General features: G+C 35.9%; 1 protein-coding gene across 1 annotated transcript in view; it reads left to right on the forward strand.

The window, feature by feature from the left end:
- Positions 1–21573, forward strand: part of LOC148941864 (eukaryotic elongation factor 2 kinase-like) — a 121213-nt gene that overhangs the window by 28449 nt on the left and 71191 nt on the right. The window contains exons 3-5 of the mRNA XM_089103160.1: positions 2713–2885; positions 7684–7858; positions 20329–20504. Of these exons, the coding sequence (XP_088959286.1) occupies positions 2713–2885; positions 7684–7858; positions 20329–20504 (524 nt within the window). The remainder of the gene's footprint in view (positions 1–2712; positions 2886–7683; positions 7859–20328; positions 20505–21573) is intronic.

Genomic DNA, 21573 nt, shown 5'->3' on the forward strand with positions numbered 1-21573 from the left:
TATGTTGAAAGATTATGTTAAGTCGTTTAGACTAGAGATAAGTGAAGATGAAAAGGTGACGTTGGGTAATGAAAAGATTGATCAGGTGGACAGCTTCACTTACCTCAATAGTAACAAAAAAAAATCAATCATTTGAGTAACCTCACTTACCTGGGTAGGTTTCAGAAGCAGCTGCAACCAAGTACAGAGAGAACAACGGCCTGGCGAACTAGCGCTTTTTCTGAAAATGAGTTTGCTTGACTTCTTTAGATAATTTTAATTTATCCTAAAAGTTACCAACATGATAGCACGTGAAAGAATATTGAGAGCCTTGTGAATTAGTCTTTAGTTTTCTGAAGGCTAGTCAAAAACTTCTCTATACTCTTTATAGAATATCCTATTTTTTATGGTCTCGTTTCGTTTAAGACATCAAAACAGAACAAAAAAAATTGATTTATTCGAACGATGTAGGGAAACAAGATTTCGAACAGAGGCTAGATCTCAAGGGTGTATCCAGGATTTTTGCTCGGAAGGGGGGGAATTGGGGGGTTGGGTTAAAAAAAAATTCGCATCAAAAATTAGGTTATATGCATTTTGTACGTTTTTACGAGTCGTTCAAAATTTCGAGGGTGGGAGGGGGTTCTTCCCACCCACCATCAATGTCTGAAAGACAGAGTTATAGCCAGGAAGTCAAGATTACACCCAGCTTTATTGTGGATTTTTTTTATAACGAAGTGATGATTAAGTAACGATTAAATTCAACTTAAGGCCACGGGGTTGCTATTGGATGTGCAACATTTGTTACTTATTGTGCAAAGCAAAGTTCATATGCGTGTGTTGTTAGGTTTCGTATATGTAGTTGCGTATATGTTGCGTATGTAGTTTCGTATATGTCCAGACTTCAGTATCCTTGCAGTTGCCATTCACCTGTAAGTTTGGTCCTTGATTGTCATAGGTTAAAGCTAAGGTTTTAGTTGAGTTTAGAACTCTGTGTCTAGCAGGGGCACCAATTTACGGGGGACAGAGGAAGGACAATTGCCCTCCTTTCCAGATTTTTCCCTCATATATTTTGAAAATATATGAGGATAACATTCAAAAAAAACTTTTTTTGATAACATCATTGAAAAAAATTGCCCCCCCCCCCACGATTTTAAAATCATATTTTTATAGCTTCGTTGAAAAACAGCTAAAAATAATCATTGCCCCTCTTACCATTTTCGTGAATCTTGGTGTCCCTGATGTCTCGGATTCTAAATTCCACTAATCAGGAAGTGACTTTTGTCAATAAATTCATCTTCTGCTCATAAGAGTGGCATGCACGAATGTCTGGACTTTCATGCCTAGGAAAGTGAATGGCCAGGAAAATATATTTCCTGCTTTCTTAGAAAAAATATATTAGAAAATATATGAGACGCTTTCTTAGAAAAAATATCATAAGGCGATACGATACCTTAAAAATCATTTTGCGAGCCTCAACGTCGACTGACCGTTTCAAAGACAAGGGTACCCATTAGTGATATCTCCCAGTACCACAGGGAACTGCCAAATTACTCAAATAGTATTTGCTTAAGATTTTTGTAAACATTATTAGGGGATCTTGAATGTGTCAACAGTTCAAAGAGCTAACGAAGGTTTAAAGTGCTGTCTATTCAGTGTACCAACAGCATAAATAATACTTCGCCTGTGTCGACAATGTTTTTAATCAAAGCGGGTAGCAAAACAGGGAACTCTTAATGCTGCCAAATTGCTAATTGATGTTCCCTTTGAGCTTATTTTTAGCGCTTTCCCAGCCGGTATGCTAGAACATTTTTAGGGACTGCCCTTGCCTCAACTTTGAAAAGAAAATTCTGTTCCGTTTAATCGAAAAAACAAAACTTACACCTTTAAATGATGTGAGTTTAAATAAAACTTGACATCTCTATCTCCAGCACAAAAGGGGAGAAGTTAAATGGTTTTTCTAAGATTTACTAGAAAGTGGTCGTCAGATTTTAGTTTTCTGTCGTTCATTTAGACCTCATATCTAAGCTCTACAAGTTATGGCAAGACCGCCCGACCGCTATGGACTATTTACTTGTTATTTACGAAACTCATACAATAAACATCAAACACAACAACCGTCCAGGGAAGGCACAATGCACCTGATAACAGACGGCTGCAACCCTTTGACTCTCAGCCAATTGCTCAATCAGTAAAAAACAACGCTCTTGCTCATCATATGTTTTAAAAAAAAAGAAAAAAAAATTTATACATTACATCCCTCCCCCCCCCCCAAAAAAAAAACTGATCGTAAAGCCGGTACCTGTGGCGTCTCGATATTCGACCACGAAATTATCTGGATTCCTCGTTTCATATGCGTGGAGGACACTTAACACGAAGGAACTGACTAAAATCTGAAGGGCAAACATTATTCCAGCATTGATAGACGGAAATTGTAGCTTGGTCAATTGATAGGCGATCAATTCTAAATAGTTTGGCAAAACAAAATAAAAAAATGACGAGACGGGATTATTTTTTAAGATAGCAAATCGCCTTAAGTATCGAAGTCTTGCTGGATCTCGAATAAACTTGGGTTCTGTTGAATTACTCGACCTTACTTTGAATCGATGTTCGATGATTGATCCTGCAAATATACGACCTATATTTCACTAAGCTTAGCTTCCTAAAAAGTTTTCGACCTCAGTGAAAAGACATACCCTGGCTATAATTGAAAATTGGTTTAAACTTTTCTTCTAGATAAGATCAATGAACGACCCATGGGAAAAATTCCATTTTGAAGATTTTCCAACAGAAAAAGCAATACGGCATAGATATAATGCCTTGAAGAAAGAATGGGTCAAAGATGAAGTCACAGTGAGAATGGAAAGTACTCCATTTGGACATGGTGCCATGCGAGAATGCTTTCGAATGTAAGTATTAAAAAAAAATAATTGTAGGCTACCTGTACAAGAGCAAGAATCTGCCAATGACTCTAAGCGATGTCTAATGATGCTAGAATCTACGGTCGCCCATTGGGGGAGGGGAATTCTCCCCTGGAGTTGTAAAAATACCTTTTTTGGTATTTTTATTTTAAAAAGAAAAAATGCCCCTTCCCCCCAAAAAATAGGAAATCTTTTTTTTTTATCTTCATACAAAAACAGAAAAAAACTTTGTCCCCCGTACATTTTCGTGAATTTGTGCTAAAATCTAAGGAATTTTGGAGTATTTAACCCCCTCTGCCTGCAAGATATTTTAAAGAACCCTCAAAGTTCTGACTGGGTTTAGTAAAGCGAAAGAAAGATCCTCCAGAGCCATTGGTGGTCGATATGGTGTTGAATCAAAGTTTCAGTTAGTGGTTTTTTTTTACAGGGACAAGAAGCAAGCTTGTCGCTCACCTTTCCTGTTGCAGGGATCAATCCTTGGACTACGCCTTGCCAAGCAGGGCATCTATTCACTCTAGTACCAAAGAGATCTTGCTGAATAATCCATGGGTAAAACAAAATCAAATTGCTGCTAGGTGGAGTGGCGGGGGGGAGGGGTTAATATTTTCAAATCATGTTTTATGTTTTCTCAACAATCAAAACTTTCCTGTTACGGATGTTGTTTTGAATATAAATTTTCTACATCGCTGAGTACTACTTCTTATAGCCTTTCCAATATTTTTTCTGCATTTCGCCGTGTTTAGATTTTAAAAAAAGACGAAGCCTATATGAAGAATAAAGAGTGATAAACATGAATAATTGTGTAAAATGTTGACAATAAAAATGAAATAATAGGAAAACCACATTCTTAAGAGTAATAAACAAAAATGCCGAATGAGGTGAATACAAAATAAAGCAGATTAATAATAAACTTAAGGAATCTCTAATTATGGGAAATGTTTAATTAAAAGAAAAGTTTATATTTCAAAGCTTTGATAGGTACAGTGGAGTGTAGCAAAGATGTTTTGAAAAGTTTTATATAAAGCGCACTTACTCGTGCTTGCAGCAGGACTTGGTATTTTTCAACCCAGGCGGTGGTAGCTGAAATTGAGACGTTTCGTGGGAATTTGTTTAACCGTAAGCACCCAAGACTCACGGCAAAAAAGGCCTAGCGTCCTATAAAGTCTATAGGATGCCAACAACCCGAGACCGGGTTGTTGGGCTCGGAAGGTTTGCCTGACGTAATATTCTAAAGATAAGGTATTATGATCCTTCTAGCTAGTGTGCAGGAGTAGGGGAAATTTCTTCTAGTCATGGGTGCCAACGGGGCGGAGATGGGTCCCTAGATTTTTTGCTGCTTCTCTAGATTTTTGAACTATTCCTTTTTTTGGTATTTTCGTTGAAAAAAAAAATTAAAAAACCACAAATTTTCATTGAAAACCTGCTCTGTATCCATAAAGAAGGAATAAAAAAGTGGTTTCGTGGTTTTTTGTTCCTTTTTACCGTTTATGTTAAAAAGCATTTTCTGGCCTTTTTTACCGTTTATGTTACCCCCGGCATGCTGGTTTTATTTTTTATTTTTGTTTTTGTTGTTTGTTTTTAGTTTTTATTATTTAAAGGAATGAGGAAACGTTAGATACTTGAAAATGCATTTAAAGGCCAGAGGTTGGGGTCAGGTGTTACAAAAAGATAGCTCTCATTTTTTTGGATATGTCTTGACAATAACATTCTGGTAGTTTTATGCTGACTAAAAACAAAAACCATTATTAGTGTCATCATATTAATATCAATAATCATCATATAAGTGTCCCTCAATAATCATATTAGTGTATACATATTTATTTCAAGAATTTCACCGAAAATCAGAAATTATGGCCTTAAAATGTAGTTTTGAGGTGAATATAAGCGTAGTACTACTACTACTACTAACAACTCACCGCAGCACCAAGCCGCCCTTGGTCAAAACTGCTGCGCACGCTCCTCCTCCATCCCAATCTATTCAAAGCCTCCCTTTTTACGCCCTCCTAGGAAGTTCCCATTTACTTTAAATCTTTCTTTATGACTTCATCCCACCCCAGACGAGGACGATCTGCTTTCTGTTTAGCTCTAGATGGTTGGCCTAAAAGAACCATCTTCGGCAATCTGTCATCCTTCATCCGCAAAAAGTCCCCTAACCACCTCAACCTGTCTTTCATTATAGCCCTAGAGAGCAGTATTGAACCACATTTTTCGTATAGCCTATTGTTTGAAATGCGGTCAGTAAGCAGGGTACTCTGAACGATCCTTAAGTAATTTCTCTGGAAAACATCTAGCAAATCTTCATCCGCTTTTTGGAGCGTCCTTGCTTCAGAGCCATATTTGACCACTGTCATCACTGTAGCTTCTAATTTTTTAATCTTCCTATTCTTCCAAACTTTTATTAACTGTGAAAAAACACCCTGAGCCTTGGCTATTCTACTTTTAACATCTTCAATACTCCCGCCGTCTTTACTAATAATACTACCAAGGTAACTGAAGCTACCCACCTGATCAATCTTTTCGTTACCCAACGTCACCTTTTCACCTTAACTTATTCATAGCCTTAGTGATTTAGTCTTCTTAACATTATTTTTCAAACCAAGTCTAGCACCCTCAACTCGCAAAACCTCTAAAACTTCATTCATTTTTCTCACACTTTCATCCAGGATGCTTAAATCATCAGCATGATTCAGGTCCAGGAGACTTTTTCCTCCCCATTTGATTCCGTGGTCTCCCATTGCCTTTCCTGTGCTCCTTAAAACAAATTCCATCAAAATGATCCATATAAAGGAGAATAAAACACAACCCTGCTTAACTCCTGATTTAATACGAAACCAGCAGTTAACCTCATTTCCTACCTTAACTGCAGCAGTGTTATTCTCGTACATAGCATTAATAACTTTAATGTATTTGTCTGGTATACCATAAAAGGATGATAATTTTACTTAAACTCCTCTATCAACAGAATTAAACAAATTCTCATAATTTATAAAAATTAGGACAGCTATTTCACAATTCAGGTACTTCTCAATTATTGTCTTAAGAGTGAAAATTTGGTCGACACGTCCTCTACTTTTTCGGAAACCGTACTGTTTTTCTCTTAAAACTTTGTCTAGGGTATGCCTCAATCTAAAAGGTATCATATTACTAAGTAATTTGCTACCTACAGAGACCAGACGAATGCCTCGATAATTACCACACTCACTTTTATCACCTTTCTTATAAAGTGGCTTAATTAAGGTTTTCCTAAAATCGTTAGGTACTTCCCCTTTTTCAAAAATCATATTCATAATCTTCAATAACTTATTTCTAACCTCAGAGCCACCATATTTAAGAAACTCATTTACCACCCTATCAGCACCTGGAGCCTTATTATTCTTTAATCCTTTTAGTACTGTGCTAATTCCTCCTCACAAAACAAATCTTCCTTCACATCCAAGGTATCACAAACTTTTTCCTTTTCCTCTATATTTTTTCCTGCAACTCTATCTTGGTTAAGCAAGGTCTCAAAATGTTCGGCCCATCTCGCTTTAGTTTTTTCCTTATCGCTAATTGCGACCACATTCCTATCTTTAACTGGGACAAGTCCGGATTGACTACTCCCTCTCAATTTGTTAACGTGCCAGTACAATATTTTACTATTATGCCGTCTAGCTGCACCTTCCAGATCCTCGGCAATTTTATCCATGGCCTCCACTTCAAACCTCCTTAGTTCATATTTTAATGCTTTCTCCACTTTCTTTACATTTCTTTTGTTTTCATACGATCTATCACTCAGATAATTCTTGTACAAGTCCTTTCTCCTTTCTATTAAACATAAAGCTTTTTCACTAACATTCTTAGCTGCAGTTCTAGCTTTCTTCCCTAATACACCTTCAGCAACTTCACAAATTATTTTTCTAAAATTATTCCAACCATCTTTCATATTATCAAATTTTAAACTCTCAAGATTAGTATTCAACTGTTCTTGGAAAGTATTTAAAAAAAAATTGTGACTTTATTAGTTTTAACGGCAGCGTCCAGGATTGTACAAGAGAAGCTTTCCCGTATTGCCTCCTCAAAACCAGTGTTTTTTATGATTTATTTTTATATTCCCCATGTACCTTACACTATTGCTTCCGTTTTCTTCAGGGCTCTGTCTACCCCGAAATGCTCTCTCCTTCCGAAACAAAATTCTAGTTACATGCTTAGGATTGGCTGGGGTTTCAACTTCCAAAAATATAGGGGGGAGGTGGAAAAATGTATTTTTTAAATCTTGGCTGGGGAAATTTTTTAATGTTGTTTCAATGAAAATGCGAAAAAAAATATTTTTCAAAATTGTGGGGGAGAGGGAGCAAAAAAATATAGTGAACAATTCCTCCCCAATTTGCGCCCCTGGCCATTGCTCGTCTAATAATAATCTAGTAATGTATGTTTATAGTGAAAACGTTAAGATTTTGTTTGCCGGCAAGTATGCAGGGGTGGGGTGGGGGTCACCCCTCTCGAAAACTCATGAACCAAACCGTTTTGTCATTGTTTCCATAATTTTATATAATTAGTCTTTTTTCCACTAGTTTGGTGACCACCCTCTTCCCACTGGAATAAATCATTACATATCTAGGTTTTAGCTATCTGAGCGTATTAAAAAAAAAAAAAAAAAAAAAAAAATTAGAAAGGATTATTCGTTTTCCCAATAAATTAGAAAATAAAAAATATAACATAATAGTAAATAAAAACGTAATAATAAGAAAAATAATTTCCTAATAAATTAGGAAAATGTAATTTTCTTTTATTATTTACCTGTTCTCAGGAAGAAGTTGAGCAACTTTAGTCGCTCCTCTGATTGGAGGTCAAATTCAAACAATGCTGTTGCCAAACGATACATGTCTCCTGTTAACCCAAAGATGTATTTTGAAGAGGTGAAGCTTCAAATGGACGCAAAACTCTGGGGGGAAGAGTTCAACAGACATAATCCACCAAAAAAGGTAAAACAAGTTTTCATATTTAAAGATCGTCTGTTTCATGAAAACGTAGGCGTGAAACATGGCGTACCTCATGACCGAGGCGAGATTCTAATGGCCTCGAATGGACGTAAAACTATGGAGGGGGGGGGGGGGGGGTAATACGTAAAATTCACAAAAAAATTAAACTTAGTATTAACAAATATTTTTAAGTGTTGTTTGGTTCATGAAAATGTTGGGAGGAGAATCATAGCTTCATACAGTTCGTCACGATGGACTCAAAACTCTCATAGCTTCAGACGGACGCAAAAATCTGGTGGGGGGGGGGCAGATATAATGCACAAAGAAAGGTAAATATATTATTGATATTTATTTGTTTCATGAAGACGTTGGGAGGAGAAATATAGCGTATACATTACTTTACAACGGACGTAAAAGTCTCATAGCTTCAATTGGATTAAAAAATTGGGGGGGGGGGGGAACAGATATAATACACAAAGAACGGTAAACTTAGTTTTCGCATTAAATTTTGACTGTTTCATGAAAACTTTAGAAAGCTAGATATGGCGTATGCATTACGTCACGACCGACGCAAAACTCGCAGTTTCTAATGGATGAAAACTTACTGCTTAAATAATGCAATATACATAATACACAAATAGACGTGAAACCAGTTTTCATGTTTGAAGTTTGTGTGTTTCAAGAAAACGTAGAGATGAACACAAATAGACGTGAAACCAGTTTTCATGTTTGAAGTTTATGTGTTTCAAGAAAACGTAGAGATGAGAGACATGATACATACATTGAGTGGTGATGAACGTGAAGCTCTCGTAGTTTCAAATGGATGCAAAACTCTGGAGGAAGGGTGCAACACCATAAAATACACAAAAAGGTAAGCACACAGGTAAGCAAAAGGTACACAAAAGTTTTCAATTGTTGTTTATTTCAAGAAAATGTAGGGAGAAGCGACATGTGCGCTCTGCGAAAAGACTTTCGTTAATTGCCCTACAGTTTAAGTTGTATGCATGATATATTTGTTTATTTTATATATCTGGTATAAAGTTTAGTTGTTCTGTTAAGGACTTCTCGACCACTTCAGTAAAAAACGGGGAAGGACTATATCCATCTCTTCCTCTCAGATTGCCTGATCTGCTTTTCCTGATTTTAAATGTGAACTCAGTTGCAGGTGAATGGTAGAGATATATGATATAAATTTTTATAATATGTCAAATTTTTTTCCGCTTAATTCATCATTGGCAATGATTGGACCGTTCAATTACTTGATGTTTTGACCATGGGCGATAACAATGCCATCGTAACAAATTAGGATACCCCATCAATGTGATTTGTTATATGTTTTCCAAAGGAATTGTCTGGGTATAATATTATTTTCCAGAGGAATTGCTTGGGTTGAACAACTAGCTCTACGATAATTGGGGCTCGATTCCAATTTCTAGGGCTGTAATGAAGGTTGAGATGGTAAGGCTACGTTTTATGGATGAAGATTGACAGATTGCCAAATGTTGTGCTTTTTTGCCATCCAGCTGTAGCCAAACGGAAAGCAGATCGTGCCTGAATCGGGTGAAAAGAGGTCGTAAGGAAGGATTTAAAGGAAATTAGTATTTCATGGGAGAAGGTAAAGATTGAAACTCTGAATAAAACGGGTTGAAGGAGGAGCATGCATAGCTGTTCTGGCCTCAGGTGGCTTGGTGCCACAGTGAGTTCGTTTTAGTAGTAGTAGTTAGAAAATTATCAAGACCATAATTCGTCGCAAGAAAGCTCGTTTTTAATTTTCAGCACCACAAATTGAGCAAGGCTACAAAATTTCCGCGCAACTGGTGAAAAATATCATCTTAGTACATGAAGCAACCTCCTCGTTGCTTATGGGCTAAAATTTAGCTAGGAGCCCAACCAAAGCCCCCCTTGGGGGGTTTGGGTTAGGGGATCAAAACCCTAACTTTACTTCTTGAGTGTGGTCGGGGTAATACGTAAGTACCTTTGTCTGTTTTAAGTAACCTCCGTTGTAGGGGAACAAACGTCCAGAGGCTCTATCCTTTGTGCTGGAAATTTCCCATAATATTACTTCAATTAAATTATCATATAATTTCTATCTATTCCCTGTCTCTATGTGCAGGAGTGAGCACATAGAGCAATACATGCAATAGTAAATATTTTTGTATTTTAACGTGGTAATTTTTAAAGTTTCGTTGGCAATAATTGGGGACTGGGGTTGGCCGGTGATGCCAATTCGAAAAAACGAAGGGGGGAGGGGGTAGGATTTTTTTTTCAATTCTGTTTAACATGAAGATGCAAGAAAGGTATTTTCAAATTCTAAAAGAGGGGCAATTGCCCCAACCCCCAACTCTTCCCTAATTAGTGCCACTTTTTTGGGCAGTCCTTGGTGGAAAGAGGATTATCATCTCGTGGACCTTTGCAGCGGGTTCTCGGGCCCTATAGAAATCTTGGAATTTTGTAAGACGTATGGATTTATACTAATAAAAATTTGATGAAAATATGAGAATGTTCAGCTGAGATCTCTGGATCACTTGACAATCAAACCCTTTCGCTGTTTCGAGTTCTGAGTTTTGATCCGAGATTATTGCATCAAAAGGATCGGATTTTTATAGAATTTATAAACATGCAAAACTCAATAAGTTTAAGGCTGCCCAGTGAGAGTTACAAACCTGAGAAAAGTTGCCTAATTCTTGGACAAAGGGGAAAATACATGGACTTTATTTCATGAAATTATAAGGAGGGACAAAACGTAATTTTCAAAATATGGGAGAGGGCTTTTTTTTTCTTTTTTTGCTTGCTTCCTTTAATGGAAGTCCCAAAAGGGATTTTTGAATGAAAATAACAGAGAAAGATATTTTCAAAATCTAAGAGGGGTAGCAAAAAAATATAGGGTGTGATTCCCTCGCCTCCAATTGTCGCCCCTGTGAGAACATCATCTAAATGTGGAGTTTTTCCGATGAATTTACACAACATCCGGATCAGGCTTCTCACCAAACAACCTCAAATAACCAACGGAGTCCGACATAGAAGGTGATGACACAGGGTTCACATGACTCGAATGAGGCAAGGACGACTTCCCTGTGATGCCTGGTGCTCAACTCCTCTGGCCCTCCGAAAGAGTGGTAGACTATGGGTTACAGTTGGTCGTTCCCTTGAAGATGAAGTAATAGCTATACGATCATCCTTCAATGAACTGTGGTCTCTAGCTCAGGATCCTCCGATGCGGAGGTCAACCCTTCCTGTCACTAAGTGTTGGAGGATCTAAACCTAAGTAATCCCGATGAAAATTATATTATGAAACTCAGCATATCAGAAAACCCTATTATAGAGGTTTCAATCGACTTTCTACTTTTGTGTTTTCTGTCCCAGAAGGATGATCAAAAATACGTGTTTATTTGCATTTTTTCTTCAGATTAGCTTGCCATTGATAAGGTTCTAGTAAAAACATAAACAAATTTTACTATTAAGAAGTCTATCCGGCTCCAAGTTATTACGTCTCTAACTTCATGGGAAAGGTGCCAGTCTCTTAGATATGATAAAAGTCACGTCCGCATGGATATACATGTGTTTCCAAGTATATATAAATATTCTGAAGTGAAGTAGTATTAGGATCAATGAAAATTATTCAAAAATTATTATAGAGTTGTGTCAGAGGTCTAATGGAACTAGGTTGCGAAAAGTCTTGCGGCATTGTGAACAAACTTGTTCACAACAAACTTGTAACAGAGAAATCGAAAGTCACCACTCATGACTATATATATATATATATATATATATATATATATATATATATATATATATATATATATATATATATATATATATATATATATATATATATATATTTATATATATTTATATATATTTATATATATATATATATATATATATATATATATATATATATATATATATATATATATATATATATATTTATATATATATTTATATACATATTTATACATATATTTATATATTTATATATTTATATATTTATATATATATATATATATATATATATATATATATATATATATATATATATATATATATATATATATATATATATATATATATATATATATATATAAATCATCGAATTTTATCTCGACGTCGACATTCTCAAACTCGTAAAAAAAACACGTTGAAAATTTGTTTTTATGCTGTTGACGATTGATATATAATCACAAGAAAATGCTGATCAAAGGGAAATCTTAAAACTAAAATGCTTATCAAAGGAAAATATGTCACATAACGTCTTTTAAGTTACTGGATCCTAGTTTGGGCATTAGAACTTCGATATTAAATTTTCACTTTTTTCCTGTCCTTTAGTTCTTTGATATTGCATCCTTTGTGTAGCCCATCCTCCCCTTTGCCCCATCTTATAGGGGCCCATAAAAATGCAAAAAATGATTAGAAACTAGGACTGTGTCATAGTTTTCCCATTACACAACATTTAAAGACACATAAAAAATACTTTTATATGTATCTTTGTTATGTTTTTATTGAAAACATAACATATAGGGACCCAATATGCAAAGTGTACCGTCTTGAGTAATTGTTTTTTTTTTTAATATTTCTTTAGTCTTTTTCTGCTGTTGTTATTTTTTATCTCATTATTATTATTACTGGCGTTATTATTGTTATTGGGCAGCATGTAATAAATTTGCATTGAGAATGTATTGTAATTTATTTTGAATTGTATTAGTAAAATTGTTACTATATGTTATTAATATATTGTTTTGAGTTGTATTAGTAAGATAATGCATAAAATGATTAGGAACTAGGACTCTATCATAGTTTTCCCATTACACAATATATTCCTGGTAAAAAAAAAACTAACTATTTTTACACTTTCTCAAACATGTTACCCAGCACGTTTGTAAGTGTATCTATGTTGACGTTAAATGTGAAAACACAAAAATAAGGACTACATATGATGCAAAGTTTACAATTTAAATTACACAATCTGATGCATTTTGTCAACAAAGCATTTATTTTGGCATTATTTATTTTCCTTTTGTGTGCTCTATAGATTTATAAGTAGACATGATTGTTTATAACTGATTATAATTATGATGATTATAACTCTGAAGTCTCGTTATGGGTGAAATGTGCTGTCCACCAGAAGGAATTTCAACTCGTTCCTAGGTAAAATCAGTATTTTTTGGGAGGGGGGAGGGATTTTCATGTAGTCTGAATTAAAACATACATGTCATTAATAACAATCAATGATTTAGTATATTTAAATTGCCCTACATAGCTACTCTTTTTAAATAAAAACTTTTCTCATACCCTAATCTTAGACGTTATTAATTTTAGGCATATTACATTATTATTATTATGCACAAATGTTATGGAATTTGTCCAGCTCTTTAGTCCTAGCTTAGCCAAATGATCCCTCTGAGCTTTTTATAATATGTTTTTTGAGAGGGCGAAAAAAATACCTAAATACACGTTGCTCTTTAACAGGTCTTAGTAAGTGTGTTGGCTCCAATATTATTGAAGAGGCCTATCTTTTTAGCCCTAGCTTAGTTGAATGAGCCTTCCCCTAGCTTTCTACGATCGTTTGTTTTAAAGATGAGACCTAGACAAAATACATATCGCTCATCACAAGTATACGTTAGTATGTTGACTCCAGCATTATAGAAGAAGTCTAGCTGTTCAGTCCAAGCGCAGCCGAAAGAGCCCTCTCTGAGCTTTCTACATATTATTTCTGTTTTGACGAGGTGAAAAAAAAAAACAACAAAAACTAAAGACACATTACTCTGTAACAGGTCTATGCAAGTGTTTTGGTTCCAATATTGTTGAAGGGGCCTAGCTGTTTTGTCCTAGCGTAGCTGAATGAGTCTTCTCCCAACTGTCTACGATCATTTGTTTTAGACGATGGGACCTGGGAAAAATGCATGGGAGACACATCGCTCATCGCGAGGTGTACGCTTGTATGTTGAATAAATTATCATAGGCAGCGCAATCGCGCTGGCTAAGTAAAGAACAATGTTGGCACAATGTATTATTTGTTTTTTTTTCTTTACCAGGGCACTTCGTATCGAAGGACTTGTCGTAGAAACTTCAAAAAGGTCTCATTCGATTGGAAATCCGAGTGGCTAGTGCCCTTTTTAATAGTCGAAAGTGACTGTAGGGCAACTAGCCCCCCCCCCCCACGCCCATCATTCCCCCAAACACATCCAATCAGAATTTTGAGATAGCCATTTTGTTCGGCGTAGTTTTCCAGATAGAAAATATGTTTTTGAGGAGGATACTCCCCCACAACCCTCAGGGCAAGCGTTTTAAGTTATGCCCTAAGGGCATATAAGAAGGACGTTGGCACAATGTATTATTTATTATTTTTTTCCTTTAGAGCAGGGCACTTCGTATCAAAGATGTTGTCGTATAAACTTCGAAAAGGGCTCATTCAATTTGAAATTGGAGTGGCTTGTGCCCGTTTTAATAGTCGAAAGTGATTGGTAGGCGACTAACACCCCTTCCACACCCACCATTTCCGGAAACACATCCAATCAAAATTTTGAGATAGCCATTTTGTACAGCGTAGTCAATTTCCAGATAGAAATTATGTTTTTGAGGAGAACATTCCCCCACAGCCCTCAGGGCAAGTGTTGTAAGTTATGCCCTGGGGGCATATAAGGATTTTATATAAGGTGTTGTTGTAGAAACTTCAAAAAAGGCTCATTCGATTGGAGATTCAAGGGGATAGTTTCATTTTTAACAGTCGAAAGTGATTGAAGGGCAACTAACCCCCCTCTCACGCCCACCTTTTCCCCAAACACATCCAATCAAAATTGTAAGATAGCCATGTTGTTCAACGTAGTTTTACGTTCTGGAAATTAGGTCTTTGAGGATGACAACCCTCCCCCACAGCACTCAGGGCAAGGATTTAAATTATGCCCAGGGGGTATATAAGGTTTTATATAGAAAGTGTTGTTGTAGAAACTCCAAAAAGGGCTCATTCTATTGGAAACTGAAATGGCTAGTGTCGTTTTTAATAGTCGAAAGTGATTGGAAGGCAGCTAACACCCCTTCCACGCCCGCCATTTCCCCAAAAACATCCAATAAAAATTTAAGATAGCCAGTTTGTCCCACGACGTTCAAAGTTCAGGGAATTACACTTTTGAGCAGGACACTCTCCCCACAGTCATTAGGGCAAGGTTTATGAGTTATGGCCAGGGGATATATGAGGTTTTCATTGAAATCTTTGTCGTAGGAACTTGAAAAAGGGCTCATTTAATTGGAAATTCAAAGGGTTAGTGCCCTTTTTAATAGTTAAAAGTGATTTGAGGGCAACTAACCCCCCTCTCACGCTCACCTTTCCCCAACACACAACAAACAAAGAATCTGGATATTCATTTCGGTTAGCATAGTGGAATGTTCTGGGAATTGGATTAATGAGAATGACAACCCCTCCCCCCACAGCTTTTACGACACCGGGTGTAAGTTAAGCCCTGGGGGCGCATAAAATTTTTAGTGAAAGCGTTGTCGTAGAAACTTCAAAAGGGCTCATTTAATTGGAAATTGAAAGGGCTGGTGCCTTTTTCAATAGTTGAAAGTGATTGGATAGCGACTAACGCCCCTCTCACGCCCACCATTTTCCCAAATACATCTGATCAAAATTTTAGATATCCATTTTGTTCAACGTAGTTGAAATTTCTGGAAATTATGTCTTTTAGGATGATAATCCCCTCAGATCCCTCAGTGCAAAGGTTGTAAGTTATGCCCTGGGGGTATATAAGGTTTATATAGAAAGTTGTTGTAAAAGTTTCAAAAAGGGCTCATTTGATTGGAAATTGAAATTGCCCTTTTTAGTAGTCGAAAGTGACTGGAGAGGAATTAAACCCCCTCTTAGGCCCACCATTTCCCCAAAAACAGTCAATCAAAGTTTAGAGATAGCGATTTTGTTCAACGTAGTTGAAAGTTCTGGAAATTATGTATTTAAGGATGACAAACCCAAAGGTTGTAAGTTCTGCCCTGGGGGCATATAAGGTTTTTATATATAGATTAGTTGTAAAACTTCAAAAGGGGCTCATTCAATTGGAAATTGAGAGGGCTAGTGCCCTTTTTAATAGTCGAAAGTGATTGGGTAACTAACCCCCCTCTCACGTTCACCATTCCTCCAAACACATCCCATCAAAATTTTCAGATAGCCATTTTGTTCCACGTAGTAGAAAGTTCTGGAAATTAGGTCTTAGAGAATGACACCCATCCCCCCTAGCCCTCAGGGCAAGGGTTGTAAGTTATGCCGGGGGGGGGGGGCATATAAGATTTTTATTGAAAGTTTTGTCGTAGAAACTTCAAAAGGGCTCATTTAATTGGAAATTGAAAGGGCTACTGCCATTTAGTAGTTGTAAGTGATTGGACAGCGACTACCGCCCCTCTCACGCCCACCATTTCCCCAAACACATCCAATCAAAATTTTGAGATGGCCATTTTGTTTAACCTAGTTGAAAGTTCTGGAAATTAGGTCTTAGAGGATGACAACCACCCTAACAGCCCTTAGGGTAAGGGTTGTAATTTATGCCCTGGGGCATATCAGGTGTTTATAGAAAGCGTTGTCGTTTCAATAAGGGCTCATTCGATTGGAAATCGAAAGGCATAGTGTCCTTTTTAATAGTAGAAAGTGATTGGAAGGCTTGACATTTTTATAGTAAAGATCGATGTGGGTATAATGCATTATTTTTTGTTGTTGTGGTTGTTTAGACCAGGGACTTCGTATCGAAGGAGTTGTCATTGGAACTTCGTAAAGGGCTCATTCGATTGAAAATAGAAAGGGCTGATGCCATTTTTAATAGTCGAAAGTGATTGGAGGGCAACTAATCCCCCTCCCACGCCCACCCTCCCATTTGCCCATTATGTTTAAAAACTAAATGTTGCCTTAAGATTAAATCGAAATGCACTGTGTTAATGCTAATTCCCAATAAGGCATCTCAACAGTATCCAAAGAACCACTGAGGGTATTATGTTCAAACTTTCGGGGCTACTTCTACTCTTAAAATTGTGACCAAATCAAAATAGCTTAAGTGTATCCAAGCTATCAAAGAAAGTAAACAGATTTTTTTTGCGAATGGTATCAACTTTTCCATTTCAGGTCAAATAGAGGAGGTATGAAACTAAATTGAACACTATTATTTGTGTCCAGATTTTTAAAACGGTGTATGTTGTTAAAAATTGCTGAACATTTTTCTCCAGCATACACATAGCAGGCCAAACTATACAATCTTAAAAATAAACGAAAAGATTTAAAGTATTATTTTTGTTTTCCCTGAAAAGGCTATGTCAATATAAAACGAACAGAAATTAATTAAAAAAAAACTTTCCAAAAAAAATAAAGAAATTCATTAAACAAAAAATGAGCAAAAATAAAATAATCTCCCAAGCGTGAAACTACCACAAATCAGCATCGATAAATAAATGAAACCCAAAACGAACAGAAATTACAATAAATAATCGAGTAAAATATAGGCCAGAACAAAATTTGCACTTTACTGAAAAAAAACAATACAAATGAATGTGCATTGTCAGTTTAATATACATATACTGATATTTAGTAATCAAAATGTTAATATTATTTCATTTATTAAAGTTATAAAAGTAAAAACATTTTGTTTTCAGTCAAGTGCATATTGTTCTGGCCTTGGGAAGGCAGAGGGGTTTTGAGCCCAACTTATGTTAATTTCTGCTCGTTTTGAGTTTGACTCGGTTATTTATTGTAATTTCTGTTCGGTTTGGGTTTCATTCGATGCTGATTTGTGGTAGTTTCACGCTTGGGAGATTAATTGACTTTATTTTTGCTCATTTTTTGTTTAATGAATTTCTTTACTTTTCTTTGAAAAACTTATTTTGTGGAATAAGTTTATTTAAATTAATTAAGGAAAAGGCATAGCTGTTTAGTCCTAGCCAAGCCCAGTGAGCCTTGTACAACTATTCACTACCTTCTTATTGTTGTCTGGGGGCTGGAAAAACAATATACATCTACAGGGAAGATCGCCCTATAGGGAAACAATCTATAGGGAAATAATAGGGGAACAATATATAGGGAAACTATAGGGAAACAATCTATCGCCCTATACTAAGTCTATACTAAGTCTTCACTATAGGGAAGATCGCCCTATACTAAGTCTACACTAGTGCGTTGACTCCAAACTGCGATCAAAGAGCTACTTGTATCAATAGTAACCAAAACGAGAAAAATGGCGTAAAAGTTCAAAGATATTAATCAAAAGTTGTCAGTAAAAGTGTATATGCATTAAACTAGAGAAATGGGCTGCCCCTCCCCCTAAATTGATCAAAAGTCGATCAAAAGTTATTAATCAAAAGTTGTCAGTAAAAGTGTATATGCATTAAACTAGAGAAATGGGGTGCCCCTCCCCTCTAAATTGATCTGATCTCAGAGAAAATTATACCATCAAGTTCTGAATACCCAAGAGCAATATAGCAGAATCTCAGGCCCGCCCCAGAATTACGTAAAATCGCAAAATTTTGTAGTTTTTTTGTCTCGCAGTTTTTTCACTGTTTGTTTTTCTTCTCTAGGTGATCGTATCGAATTAGTGGTTGTTCAATTCCAAACGGAGTCCGATTCGGGCAGACATCTGGAGAAAATTGCCCTTTTTAAGAGCCGAAAGTGATTGAATCGCAGCGAGGCCCCCTCCCTCGCCCTTTTTTGTCCCCGGGGCCTGTCTGGGCGAAGCGTGGCGTTGCATAAAAATTTCAAGATAATCCTTTGAATCAGAATGATAGAAATATATAATAAAATATTCCTTCGAGAGTAGCGCAACCCTTGTAGATTATGAGGTAAAGACAACAATTTATGAAGAATTACTCATTTGACATAGCAGGATTCATAAATAAATCTTCGACGAAAGGTGCTCTTATTATAGAACGTCGAATTCAGGTCGGTAAAATTACCAAGGACAATAAAAATAAAATCTCATTGTTTGATTTGTTAAGTGGAAATTTACACAACCATACAAATACCACAACACCTTTTTCACAAACACCAAACACTATACAACACCACAAATAACAAAGGACGGTGAAAATAAAACTTGGTTATTTGATTGATCAAGTATAAACTTACACAACCATGCAAATACCACAACAATTGTTTTTAAAAATACCACAACACCATACATCGTTCAAACACCAAGAACGATGAAAATAAAATGTTGTTCTTTGATTTATCAAGTGGAAAGTTACACAACCCTAAAAATACCACAGCACTTTTTTTTTTTAATTATACACAATACAAACACCACAAATTACCAAAGACGGTGAAAATAAAATATTATTGTTTGATTGATCAACTGAAAACAAACACAACCATACAAATATCACAACACTTACAAATATAAAAGAATCAGTAAAAAGGGACCCCAGTTTTTAATAAAAATAATCTTTATGTGCAGTTACGTGATTTTGGGTTGTAGTGGGCGCCAATTCTGAAAAAAGGAATAAGAAATAGGTAAAAAAAAAAAAAAAAAAAAAAAAAAAAAAAACAAGCAAAAACGATATGACACCGAACAGCTTATAAGCTGTAGCTTTTCTTTGAAGGTGTACTTGTCTTTGGTAATCAGCAGATTTTTAATCTTTAGATTTTTACACACAAAAAGTATTGTGAAACTTTACTTATTAATTTTAACGTGGCAACACTGACGAGAATATAATACTCTCCAAAAAACTTGATACTTTTAAAACATTTAAAACAAATTTCTTTTCAGGTATGAATAGACATAAGATGGGTCCTGTGGTTAAAATGTTTTTATTTTGTTGTCCTTAGTACTTTAAGGCTAATTTTGATTGGATACTTAAGATATGACAATATATGTTTACTCTTACTTGGATTCTTATGAACCTCCTCCAGATCCCTCCCCTTTGATCGTCGTCCTGATCCCTCTCTTTTTATCGTCCTCATAATCCCTCCCTTATGATCATCCTCCAGATCCTTTCCTTTTGATCGTCCTCTTGATCCCTCCATTATGATCTTCCTCCTAATCTTTCCATTATGATCATCCTCTTGATCCCTCCCTTATGGTACTTCTCATCTCTCCCTTATGATTGTCTTCCTGATACCTCCATTATGATCTTCCTCCTAATCTTTCCATTATGATCATCCTCTTGATCCCTCCCTTATGGTACTTCTCATCTCTCCCTTATGATTGTCTTCCTGATACCTCCATTATGATCCACCTCCTAATCCCTGTTGATTCCCCTTTTGAAAACAACTTAGAAAATAGATACGAGCAATTACCTGATAAATATCAGGTACGACCTTCAGGCGTGACACCGACAAAATGTGTTTAAACACATTTTTGCTTCATTGATCATTGCTTTTTAAAGATAAAAAAAATTAAACACATTTGTGTTTGATTGGTCATAGATCTTTAAAGACAAAATGCGTTTAAAGAATGGGTAATAGGGGCTAAAGTAAGTAATTTGAAGATACTGTGCAAATTCAATTGTTTTTTTAGGTCGACTGTTGCCAGATGGCGGTACTGGAGTTCCCTGATAAGCCAGGAAGGCCTTTGTACCACGTTGAAAATTTTATTGAAGGAAATTACGTCAAATACAACTCTAATTCCGGATTTGTTAAAGACGACATTCAGCGTCAAACGCCGCATGCTTTCAGCCATTTCACTTTCGAAAGGTAATTAAAATGCTAAAGCGGAGATTAACAGAAACTTGTGAAAAACAGAAAACCTAATTTGATTCCTTTTAATTATGGCTGGCTTCTTTTTATATGTTTCTTTTTTCCCCACAGTCGTTTTTTTTTTTCTTTCTGTTTCCGTTAGTTTTGCTCTTTTTTTCGTTATATCCGTTTTTTTTAACCTTCATGCAAAGAAGACAGCTTGGAGTTGGCGTTAGGTTCATTTAAAACTGTTGAAGGAGAGATATCCTAAGTCTTACCTAAAAAGATGGATTGTTTAGAAGGAAATTCATGGAAGAAATTTTTTCTTGATGATCGAATTTGGACTGAGTTTAGTCCAAATTGGAATGAGTTTAGTCCATTTGGAATGAGTTTGGAGGAGCAGTGGCCTCGATTCACGAAAATGTAAAGCGGGACAAATGTGTTTTTCAAAATCGAGGGGTGGGGGAGCATTTGGTATTTTTTTTCCAGTCTTTTCAATGAAAAGAACAAAAAAGACATTTTTCAAAGAAAAAAAATATTTTTCAAAATCTGGGGTGGGGGTGAATGCCTCACAATCGACGAACTTCTAGAGGAAGGTTTTAAAGGGTTGCCACATTGAGCATGGTTCTTATTAGAGGGTAATTGGCCTGATCTCCCTGCTCAAGACCAAAATAGGAGATTACGATACATAATATCAAATCAGCATGAAATAAGCGAAAAACGAGCTAGAAAATTTTTATTGTAGATAAAGAATTAGACAGTTTTAATACAAAACTGTTAAAAAATAGAAAAACTGATTCCTTTATATTCAGGTTGGCTTTATTTTTATGGATTTCCGTTACTTCAAAGTTGTCTTTCTTTTTACATTTGTTTTGTGTTTTTCTTTATTTTCTAAATCTTCATGCAAATAAGACTGCTTGGCAGATATATCTGCCAAAATAATTTCTCAAAGTTATTGGCTCTTTCGGTGGGTGTTGGTGGCGCAAATGCTTTTTGGAGCACATTGACTGGTATCTGTATGCTGGTATTGTTTTTAATTCCTATTTTATTTACTGACTGAAAAGAAATTGTTTGATTTCTCTTTTTT

Source organism: Artemia sp. Qi Xiang Cuo, chromosome 17 (genome assembly GCF_049724085.1).
Source record: "Artemia sp. Qi Xiang Cuo chromosome 17, ASM4972408v1, whole genome shotgun sequence".
NCBI classification, from domain to species: Eukaryota; Metazoa; Arthropoda; class Branchiopoda; order Anostraca; family Artemiidae; genus Artemia; species Artemia sp. Qi Xiang Cuo.